The following is an 11,592-nucleotide window of genomic DNA, read 5'->3' as shown; positions in this document are numbered from 1 at the left end:
TCTAATATAAAAAATCTAAAATTCATAAGTAGAAAAAAAAAATTAAAACTCTTAAGTAGAAAACAAGCTCACGTGCAAAACAATTTTTTTTCTTTCCAGCCTATGCCCCTGATAGAAGCTCAATTCCGTCCGTCAGTCCAATTCCTCTCGATTTGTCCATCAACCAGCAAAAAGTCCTCTCAATTCATGATATTTTGAGAGCGAGAAAGGTCGATGAAGAGAGAGAAAATTTTATTTTATATTAAATTTTATTTTTTAAATTATTTTAATGGTGAAATCTAGTGGGAATTGATGGAGGAAGTAGAAATACACGTGGCTTGTCGAGGCTATGGAAAGTCTGCAATGTTTTGGTTTGAATGTGTGTGATGTGACATGTGAGAAGTCCTTCCTTCTCGTCTTATATGATACTAGCCTCTTGCCACACACATACGCGTGTGGCAATTGACCTTTTTATTTATTTTTATTTAAATAATTAATTTACATATTTAAAAAAAAAATTAAGAAGGTTTTGTTTTTGTTTTTTTTTCTATAATTTTAAATATTAAATTCATTCAAAATAAAAATATGGTTAAATACTTTAGCTTCTTTTGGTTCAATTGTAATTTATGAAATTCTTAAAGGACAATTTATGGTATTTTAAATGTTTCACCATTTTAGGGTGCTCACTTTATATATATAGATTTATACTAATTAAATTGGACTGACGGAGCCAACCATGCTCAGTTACATATTCCTCCTTTGTCTCCATAGCCATATACTTTTTTACTTCCTGAACATTAATCATATATAATTAAAATTGAATTGATTATTTTTTTGTTATTGAGTACATCGATATTTTTACACTAAGATGATGGGGAGTTTGGCTAAGCCACATAATGGGTAGCCTAATTTGGTATCGAATTCGCTATCCACGAGATTCGAACCAAATACCTCTTACTTCCAAGTGAAAAGATGTTGGAAGTATACCCACAAAGCCACTCATTTGATGTAATAGCTTTTGGAATACTTATTGTGTTAAACTATTATATGTTTATTAATGAAGGGTAAAGCTTATTATTAATGACTATTTATTGTATTATGTGTTTAAGCAATAAGGGAATCCAAGGAATGTATTTAATCTAAGAGAGAAGTGATCTAAGTAAGTTAGATTAACGAGACATTTCTCTTATGTTCATTCCTAAAACGTTCATAGCCATAGAATTGTCAATTGGTCATTGACAATCCGCTAAGGTTAGTATGTGTTATGTTAACTCAAGCATGAGTATGACTAGTCTCAAGTCATTTAGTGTTGGACACTGAGACAAACACATAGGTGCTCAAAAGGTAATCGAGTACACTGAACAACGATCAAAATAGAGTTCGAACATACATGTCATGTAAGAACTCGCAAGTTGCAATATGCCAAGTAGTCATTTGACCTAAGGCATCATAGATGTTTAATGGTTAGGTCTTTGATCTTTGATCATGTCAAAGGCATTCCATCAAGAGTGTCTACGACATTGTTGAGATCAAGCTATCTAGTCATGTAAGCATATGAATGCACAACAACGGATCTCTAACCTGATATGGTAAAAACTAACATACAAATTAAACCCTATAAATTATGCAATTGTAGTATGGATAAATAGGAATCGTTCTAGGTCGGGGATTAAAAGGGATGCTAATCAACACAAATTAGACTTAAAAACTGAAAACTAGACAAAACTAACACAAAACACTAAGGGGGGGAGGTTTTTGGACGAAATTTTAACTTAAAACAAGTAAATTGCAGAAACAAAGTAGGTTTGGACGAAAATTGGGTGAAAGGCTAGCTAGAGGATTATTCTCCACACATGAAACATATGCATACAAATTGATTTTCGGTTATTATTCCTATAAACCACGAATGACAATGCCACAAATTAACCGTGAACTGCACAAATTAACTCTCAAATTTTCCTAAGTTCATTAAATTGGACTCAGCAACGCAACCAAATTATTCTTGTCAAGTTCCCTAACTATGAACAACATGATAGAGATACATATCAAAGATCATTAAGTTCTGTGAAAATCATAAGCATTGACAAAACATTTGTAACTATGAACTGCATGATACTCCTGCCAGGAATTTACTTAACTTAATCATGACTAGTGAGTTTTACTACTTGCAAATATAAGTTCATAACGATTAGGTGAAATTCCCTTATATTCTAGCATCAAATCCCTGCATGCAAACTAAGTACGCGTCCTTAATCAACATACAAGAATAAGTTCTCTATAAAGAAGATAAGTAAATCACATTCATGGTTTACGAAACAATAACTGGATGTAATCAATTTATATAAAACATATGATCATGGCTTCGAATTCACCTCTAGCTAAAAAGAAATTTTACTATTTGGGCCCAAATTTACACCATCAGCCCGAGTGATCAAGGCCGTTGGGTAAGCATGTTTCTACACCGTCGATCGAAGAGTGAAGATAGAGGGATAATATTATGATTTTTATCATAATCATTATTCATCCTTTTCTTATACGGCGGAATAAATGGGATTTTCATTATCTCCAATGAAAGCGTATTACTCCTTGCGGCACCCGTCTTATGATCCCGACATGTAGGTATACCTTGTCTGAGCTCCGATAAGAAGCTCGACAAGTTTGGCTGCACAAACCAAAGATTTGTATCTCAAGTATCAGATTATGTTTACCTCAAATACTCAGCTCCGAAAAGAAGCGAGACAACATAAAATGTCAACCAACATGTTAGAAGCCCAACAACAGGTTTGACAACAAAAATCACACCACAATGATTTATTCTTAGAAAAACCTGCAAACTATCACTAAATTTAACTCTTGACATTTCTTGTAGGTAAACATGTATTTTGTTGTGTTTCTTAAATACCGACGAATGTTTCATTTGGCTGTACCAAGTTTTTTAGGTTAAAATTCAAACTTGGCTCGATTGAATGATCTCTGTGATGTCGATTCTTTGCTCCATCGATTACAACCCAAGAACCATATGAAAAACCAAGAGCGAGATCACAACAAGAAAACCATACACCTGCAAATCCAAAAGAAAACCACGCCTACAAAAGGCATACAGTTGAAAATTTGTAGTTGAATGCTTAACGAATCCAATCCAAGATCAGACACTTGAGCACCCGAATGCTTAACACAAAAATATACCGGTTCAGTTGAAATAACAAAGTACAAAGTATAACAAATTAAGCATGACTAAAGATAGACACGAGGGGATGAGGATGAGACCCTCCTTGATAGTGCGGGTGGTGCAAGTGCACACAACGTTCAACCTGCCACATTAAGGTGCTAGTGACCATACTTCTGAAACTCCCACTCGCTGTTATCTGAATTAACAAGAAAACAAGACGTCGTCCCATAAAGACAGGCAAATATCTAATATAAGAATATGTAATATAAGAACAGGTACGGGATGAGTAAGGCAAAAATCTTACCCAATGGGCACACTTGTCGAGTCTTGAGCCATCGGCTTATGCAGTGGAAGTGGAATGCATGGTTACAAACCCCTACAGAGATGAGAAAAAGAAACAGAAGACGTTTAGACAAGGATGCTGATAATATAAATCTCTAATTTACTATTTTCAGAACCATATGAAACGATAACCGAAGTGCCCATATGAGAAAATCATCACTACCAACACCCATTTAAAGCATATTAGCCAGTAAGGTCACATATGACATAATAGGCCAGCTTCAAACAAATGTCTTAAGGTGAATGAATTGTGTAGTGGTCCTAAAGATGATAAACTACAAGCTTTGAAGGCACATAGAATGCCTAAAAATAAATTCAGCAAGCTAGTGCTAGAGATATCAATGTACAGTTCCACAAAGCCGCTTCAACAAACTCTTTGTTTTTCCTTTGATTAGACAAGAATCTTCCTTCCAATAAAACTAGGAGTTTCCATGTTTGTTTCTTTATATCTAAGCACCTAACAAAAGCACTAACCACGCCTAGAAAAGTCTCAGCCTTCATCTTTACATGATCTTAAGACAGAGCTCTTATCCTTCCCTTTTAGACTTCAATGATAAAAAATACAAAGAACATGCTTCCCAATTATGCAAAATGTATTGGGGGTAGAAACACGGAGAAAAGAAAAATAAGAAACAATCAGATATCCATAAAAATTGACAACGTTTTAATAACTGAAAATATTAAATGCTAGTGAACTTATAAGATACTTATCAACGGTGACATATCATCCATGCACCCAATACAAGTGGTGTGAATCAGAGTCTATATCAAGGGCACATACATTAACTTAAGGAAAAAAAAAAATCAGTACCCGACTTAAACTATAGCATATGCATTAACTTAAGAAAACTAGGGTTTGAAAGCTGAAGATTACCCCAAGCAACCGTGCACTCCTCGCTTGTGGCACTTGCCTGGTTTGCTTGGCACTCAATGCCTATTCACGACGAAACAAAAAATAACAATCAATAAATAAAAAGGACTGACATCAAGACAATAGATTCAAACTATGAAAATGTAAAGTAAAAAGCTCACAGAGATCCATGATATGATTCCTGCAAATGGCACAGTTATCAACCACAATATCTGCACACAACAAGGCGAAACAACATCAGTGACCTACTTAAACACCATATTAATCAAAATTAAACTCCAAACAAACCAGAGGAACTAGGGTTAGGGTTTAGAGTGGTTACCCCAAGCCCAGAGAGCTACAGCATTCCACTTCTTGATCTCGAATCGCTTGGGCTTCTTGGTCGAAGAAGGACCTGCACTGCTCGAACCCTCGCCTGCAGGAATCATCGGAACGTCTGAGTCCAGTGTTGCCATTGCTTCACTGCAAAATCAGAATAACAGAAACATCAAAATCCATTGTATTACACCAAATATCCCCAAAATTTGTCTGAAAAAAACGCCAAACAAAAATAATTTACCAAATAAATTTCAACAATTCAGTAATATTTCCATGCTTGGCCCCAAGATTAAGAAAATCACACAACTGGATTTCAGGAACGCTTACTTGCAGATCGGCAACAAAAATTACACTAGAAATTTCTGGATATCAAATCATGTTTAACTAGAGAGTAAAAAAAGATTGAGAAAATAATCCAACAAGAAACCAGAAACGACCCAAAAATTAAGAAAATCGAAATCTTCAACCTCTCAAAGTTAAAATCCCAAAACTGGGTAAAATCTTCGACAACGAATAAAATCGATAAGAATCCAAACAATAAAAAAAATTGAAAAACCCTGAGGAAAAATGGACGTACCGAAAGGGTTGCGATAGTCAGCGGCAACGAAGCTTTTCTTCTCTCGCTGTAGAAAGAATCGGAGAGTTTTTCTTTCGCCGAAAGACGAGGGGGAGAGAGACGTGAATTGAGTTTGCTTCATTTCGAGAGGTTGGGGCGGGTTTTATTCGATTTGGGCCGTGCTTCATAAGTTGGGGCGGGTTTTTGAGTTGGGTCGGGTTTGTTTGGTAGCTTTTGAATCTCTTGAGAATATTATATGTTGCCCTCCGAGTATAATTTTTTTTTTCATTGTAAATTGATACTTATTTATATGATATAGAGTCAGTTTACTTAAATTCGGTAGTCTGCCTAGACTCCATTTAGGCGCATGAGTCTCAGTCTGCCGTTCGACTAGCGTTTAGTGTGCCTTAATTAGGACCACCTGATATTAGAATCTTGAATTCGTCACATGAATCATAGATTGAGTTTCACAATAACCCAAAGGAAAAGTTAGTGGAGGTGTGGTGGTCCACTCAAATCAAATGAACACAACTTGTGATTATTTATTTCGGAGGTACTTTGTCACTTAGTACTATAGTTTAGTAATTTCATTTTCATTTGTAAGTGAGAGGTCTTAGGTTTGAGTCTCATGAACAGTGTGTTCAATACCAATTTACTCCCCCACCCCTTAATACGTTGTATAAAAACAAAATCCAGATGTAATTTTGTTGTAGGTAAATTATCTTGTGAAAATAAGTTTACACATTCTATCGTTTGTCCAAAAGCAAAAAAAGAAATCAACTGTTTGGGATATAAAGGTCAGTACAAGATCAAAGCCCATCAGCCACTAAATTACTCTATCACTCGCCTCAAAATCAATTCTGGAAGCGGATTTGCACAAAATTTTGGTGGAAACGTTTCAAGCCTCCTGCTTGACCAAAATTAAAACTCACTTATTCATGAGAAAACACCTATAATTTGTATACATAATGCAAAATTCCGCCATACAAAAGTTTATAACCTCAATACCTAATCAGGCATTTCGGGTAGTTTCTATCACGATGCAGCACTTGCAGATGATGGCCTCAACTTCTTTGGTGGCGGGTTTCCCCCACTGAGGACGACATATGAATAGAAGCATAACATTGCAGCACTAATGGCAGCATAGAAGCCTGTTGGAAATACTTTCTTCGTCAATGCGTAAGTCTGAAAGTTATTCCACAGGAGGACCCCCGCCAAAGCTGCTTGTCCTAGAATGAACGGTAAACTGGACTTTCCCTGCCTCCAGATCTTTAAGCTAAAGGTGCTAAGGGCTAGCAATGCCACACCAAACAGCACACCAGAGCTCAAAGTGGCAGGATTTCTGGAGAAGATAAATCCAGTAAGTCCACCACCTAGAACAATCCCGCCAAATGGAATCCCAAAACAGAAATCATGAATCTTGGCTGCTCTCTTCGGCTGAGCAACAAGTTCATCATCTAAAATGGGATCCGACTTTGCTTTTGATGCATTGCTTGTGTAACTCAAATTAGTCTTGGTCTTGGAACCACCTTCAAGACTCATGACAAGCAGCGACAAAGACTTGGGATGAGCAGTGGTTGGGCAAAGGAGTGAACGTCTCGAGAGGTGGAGCTGGCGATTCATGGCAGAGAAGCATGAGAGCTGTGAAGTCGTCGCTGCTGCCATTGTGCTCATGTTGTTTGGGTTATTACTTCTGTAAGACAAATAAATTTAATGAAATTTCCTGCATAGTTATATCCAATATTTCAAGAAATCGAGATTCAACCGAAATTGTTGATTTTCCAAAATGGGAGGATATATAGAGGAATCCAATAATAATATCCATTTCACCACAAGATATTCAAATTGATAGCTACCACCATCCTACCTTACCCCTCCCTTTATGACATGTTTACTTACATGGAATGGGTATTGGAATTTTTCCGATTTTTGACTTTCCAATGTTTGCTAAAACATGGGTATTGAAATTATTCCAAATCTTGCAGACCTAGGCGTAGCCAAGAGCAGTGTGCTCCCTCCTCTGCACCCAAGTTGAATCCCCATCCCATAGTTTAGATGAACTTAACTTAGCATATCACTTGCATAAACAATCATTCACATTCCGAACTTCCTCTGTATTCACGCGTTCCACAATTAAATCCATAATCCAATTCCTGAAAAATCAGCAATCAGATCAACTAGGGAGTGCTAGTTGATCCGTACCACTCCTTCTTTTCCTTAGTCGATTCATGACTTCCCCCATTCCATGTAATGAAAGTAAACATGGCTCTAATGGGAGAAAGAAAACCCAAGTTGTCATCGTTGCTTACTATCATCATGTTAATCCTCTTCGCGTAATCACACACTCATACTTCCATACAGTGGATTTCGACATCGACCCAACACCTCAAAACCGCGTAAGGCCTAGATTATATACGATAGGATTCTAACTTCCTCTAAGACTAGCAAGTATGTGAATCACAAATGACAGTCTTCTGCCAGGCACCAGTCCAAATCACCACTAATTTGCACATAATTATAAGAACTCAGCAATATTTCCATTGTTCAAAACCCAAATTCCAGAAATCGTGAAAAATTGGAAACTTTATATGGAGATTGAAGCTTTACCTGCAGATCGGCAGCAGCAAACGGAATCCAAAGGTAGCTAGCTCAAGAGTGGGAGAGAGAGAGATGAGAGATGAGTGAGAGAAGTGCGGAGGATCTGGAGTTGCTGCCGACTTGAACAAATCAAGGTTTGGTAGAAACTTTCAGGTCACAAGGCTGAGAGCTTTGACGGAGTCGTGGCCGCTACTGGGCTCAAGAAAATTGGAACCAAGTTTCTTTGTTTGCCCAATTACAATTATACCCTTCGTTGTTTTTTTTTCCTTTTTTGTTTTTTTTGTTTTTAACAAACGATTATAACTACACTAAGGAGTGTGAGAGTTAGCTAAGCTTTACAATGGAATTCTCGTAATAGTATAAAGGAATAACTCCTTAAATTAATAAAAAAAGATTCAGTTCTAACTTAGGATCTGTTATGTATGGGAATAAGCTCTACAATGTAATAAGTTATAATTTTGTCTTAGTCACAGCTTAAGCAAACACCCCTCCACATAGTAATAATTGTCGATGAATAAAAAAATATGCAATATCATTAGGGTGATGTTATTTACACACTTCTTTTTACCTTCCATACACTCCTTTTTACCTCCCACACATCCCTTGTTAATTTTTATTCTTTGATATTCTTTAATTTATTTGACCCGATGGCTGAAAATTCAAAAAGGTGTGTGGGAGATAAAAAAAAAAGTAGATGGATAGCATCGTCTATCACAAATAAAAGTTGGAAATTGTTATTAGCACTCCAAAAATCTAATTTTGCACTCCAAACTTTCTATATATAGAATTAAAATATACACTTATGAACAATATACAATTAGATTTTTAGAGTGCTGATAATAGTTCCCATAAAAGTTTGAGATGACTAAAATGTTTATCTAAAGTTGTTTGGAACAATGCTTTAGTTTTTGAAGTTGATATCACGTTTTGAACTTTCTATATATAGAATTAAAATATACACTTATGAACAATATACAATTAGATTTTTAGAGTGCTGATAACAGTTCCCATAAAAGTTTGAAATGACTAAAATGTTTATCTAAAGTTGTTTGGAACGATGCCTTAGTTTTTGAAGTTGATATCACGTTTTGGAGCTTGCGATTACGTGCAAGAAATAAAAGATTTTGGCGCCCAATGAATCCTATTTAGGAAATACAACATTCATTAAGAAAACATAAATCAATAAATAATATTTTTTAACTATACCTCTATTAAATAACAACCTACATAAAATTATAAAATTGGAAAATTAGTTTGATCCCAAGTTTAGGACATTGTAGAAACGATCGAAGCCACCCACAAATGACACACCCCGACCCAGAATGTCCACTAGAACTCTGAATCGAGCTGTGCTGGTCGACACCTGGAAGGTGACGAAGCCATAAAGTGTGATAACGTGAAAATGTTGTGAATAAATTTAAACTTAAGAGTGCCTAAATACCAGAGTGCACTAGTGAGCGGGAATGAACCCACTGCATACGTGACGTTAGAGCATAAGCAAGTACAGAAGAGTGAATTAAGAATCGTACCCTCGAATGATCTCCAATACTAAGAATTGCCACAATTCCTCGATTATAAGAAAGCTCAGCTAAAAAGATCTGGAGGGTAAAGACAAGACAAAGGTGAGTGGCCCAGTAATAAAAATTTTAATAGGAACCATATAAATTTATATAACCCCTCGCTACAACACTTGTATAATTTCTAGAAAGTTTAGAATATAGAAATATATATATATATATATATATATCAATTCAAGTCATGCTTTTCATATTTATAATCATATGCTAACTCATCGCATATTCATCACGTCTGCCCGCTCATCCCGTATTCACCACACATGCTAGCTCATCACATATATTCATTACATATATGCTAGCATTTCATCACATCTCCCATCATAAATATATACTAGCAATTCATCATATATCATCACATATATGCTAGCATCTAAGTTGGAGTCACCTCTTGTGACCTATACGACACATTCATATCTCATCACATATCTTGTTGATGCACAAAACTGGAGGTCTTGGTACAACGTAAATCTGATCGTGAATCTGCATCAAATGTAAATAACACAAGATGTATCATGGTTCACCCTAAGGTTTGGGCTACGTCCACACTGATTATGTATTTATCTGAGGGATAGAGAGCTCTGAGAGCGAGAGCTTTGAGATGGGGTGAGAGGGCCTAGGAATTGGCCTCCTCCATTGTGAGGGTGAGGAGTCCCTTTAATAGAATAAGGGCTTCTCACTTATTATATATTTGCCCATTCCTTTATTACATAATTACACTTAAGTTCCCCAAGTATTTATACGAGATCTAAATACGGAGGCCCCAAGTATGGTACTAACAATAGTCCCCCAAGTCTTCAGTCAAGAGAGTCTTTTGGCTGAAGACTTGAAATTCAGTCCATGTGTGGGCCGAAGTAACTAGATATCTTCTAGAACTGATACTCGATATGATGCGGTGCTCAATCTGAAATGGTGCTAAACTAGAAGTAGCACATGTTGCGAGGCTGCTCTGTTTGTGGCTTATGTTACCTTGGTTGACTCGGCTTGTGGCATTGAAGGTGAGGGAGTCCCTTTTATAGAATAAGGGCTCGCTCCTAAATACAAAAATGTGGGCTAGAGTTGATACTCTCGGCGAGGCGTTTGCTCAGTAGACGGTGATGCTCTCTAATGATGGTGAGTTAGTCCCTTTTATAGAATAAGGGCTTGCTCTTCAATACATAAGTGATGGGTTAGGAGTGATGCTCGCGGCGATGCGGTTACTCAGCTGGCGGCGTTGCTCTTTAATAAAGGTGAAGGAGTCTTTTTTATAGAATAAGGGCTCGCTCCTCAATACATAAGTGATGAGTTAGGAGTGATGCTCGCGGCAAGGCGGTTGCTCAACTGGCGGCGTTGCTCTCTAATGAAGGTGAGGGAGTCCCTTTTATAAAATAAGGGCTCGCTCTTCAGTACATGAATAATGGGTGTTCTCTAATGAAAGTGAGGGAGTCCCTTTTATAAAATAAGGGCTCGCTCCTCAATACATAAATAATGAGCTAGAGTCCCCCAAGTATTTTTCATGAGGCCCAGTTGAGGCCCAATATATGGTACATAATGTAGTCCCTCAAGTCTTCGGTCAATAGAGTCTGTTAGCTGGAGACTTCAAATTGAATCCATGTATGGGCCGAAGTGGCGGTTGTTCGGAGGCGGTATTTGTATACCCTGCACTGAAGCTTTGTAGGTGAAGCTTCGCAAGTGAAGCTTTAAAGCTAGAACTTTGTAAATGACGCTTTTGAAGCTAGAGCTCTGTAAATGAAGCTTTTGAAGCTGACTGACATGAGTGATGCTCATGAATGTTTATGTTGATTGACATGAGTGATGCTCGTGGATGTTGTCATGAGTGATGCTCATGAATGTTAACATGAGTGATGCTCATGAATGTTGACATGAGTGATGGTCATGAATGTTTATGTATGATTGTCATGAGTGATGCTCATGAATGTTTATGTATGAATGACATGAGTAATGCTCATGCATAATTTGGAGTACTGGGCGTACTTTTGATCACCTGGTTGGTGGCATGAAGGAGAGTACGAGTTGTACATTTCATCACCTGGTTGGTGGCATGAATGACTAGTTGCCAAATGATATTAGAGTACGGGTTGTACATTTCATCACCTGGTTGGTGGTAATAGTGGCAGGTTGCCGAATAATTTTGGAGTACTAGGCGTACTTTTGATCACCTGGTTGGTGGTAATAGCAGCAGGTT

General features: G+C 37.0%; 2 protein-coding genes across 2 annotated transcripts; both read right to left on the bottom strand.

Moving 5' to 3' along the window:
• Positions 1–3,018: 3,018 nt before the first annotated feature.
• Positions 3,019–5,393, bottom strand: LOC103439121 (RING-box protein 1a). The gene is made up of 6 exons (XM_008377673.4): positions 5,257–5,393; positions 4,684–4,823; positions 4,523–4,573; positions 4,365–4,424; positions 3,453–3,524; positions 3,019–3,344 (listed from the first exon to the last, which is right to left on the bottom strand). Exons 2-6 carry the CDS (start codon positions 4,814–4,816, stop codon positions 3,307–3,309), a joined length of 354 nt encoding a protein of 117 aa, XP_008375895.1. The 5' UTR covers positions 4,817–4,823; positions 5,257–5,393; the 3' UTR covers positions 3,019–3,306.
• Positions 5,394–6,117: 724 nt separating this feature from the next.
• On the bottom strand, positions 6,118–7,979 carry LOC103439122 (protein FATTY ACID EXPORT 1, chloroplastic). The gene is made up of 2 exons (XM_008377674.4): positions 7,843–7,979; positions 6,118–6,928 (listed from the first exon to the last, which is right to left on the bottom strand). Exon 2 carries the CDS (start codon positions 6,907–6,909, stop codon positions 6,271–6,273), a length of 639 nt encoding a protein of 212 aa, XP_008375896.3. The 5' UTR covers positions 6,910–6,928; positions 7,843–7,979; the 3' UTR covers positions 6,118–6,270.
• Positions 7,980–11,592: the final 3,613 nt, after the last annotated feature.

This window comes from Malus domestica, chromosome 07, assembly GCF_042453785.1.
Source record: "Malus domestica chromosome 07, GDT2T_hap1".
In the NCBI taxonomy this organism is placed as follows: domain Eukaryota; kingdom Viridiplantae; phylum Streptophyta; class Magnoliopsida; order Rosales; family Rosaceae; genus Malus; species Malus domestica.
Note: the sequence above shows the minus strand (reverse complement) of the source record. Positions and strands in the feature narration are given on the sequence as shown.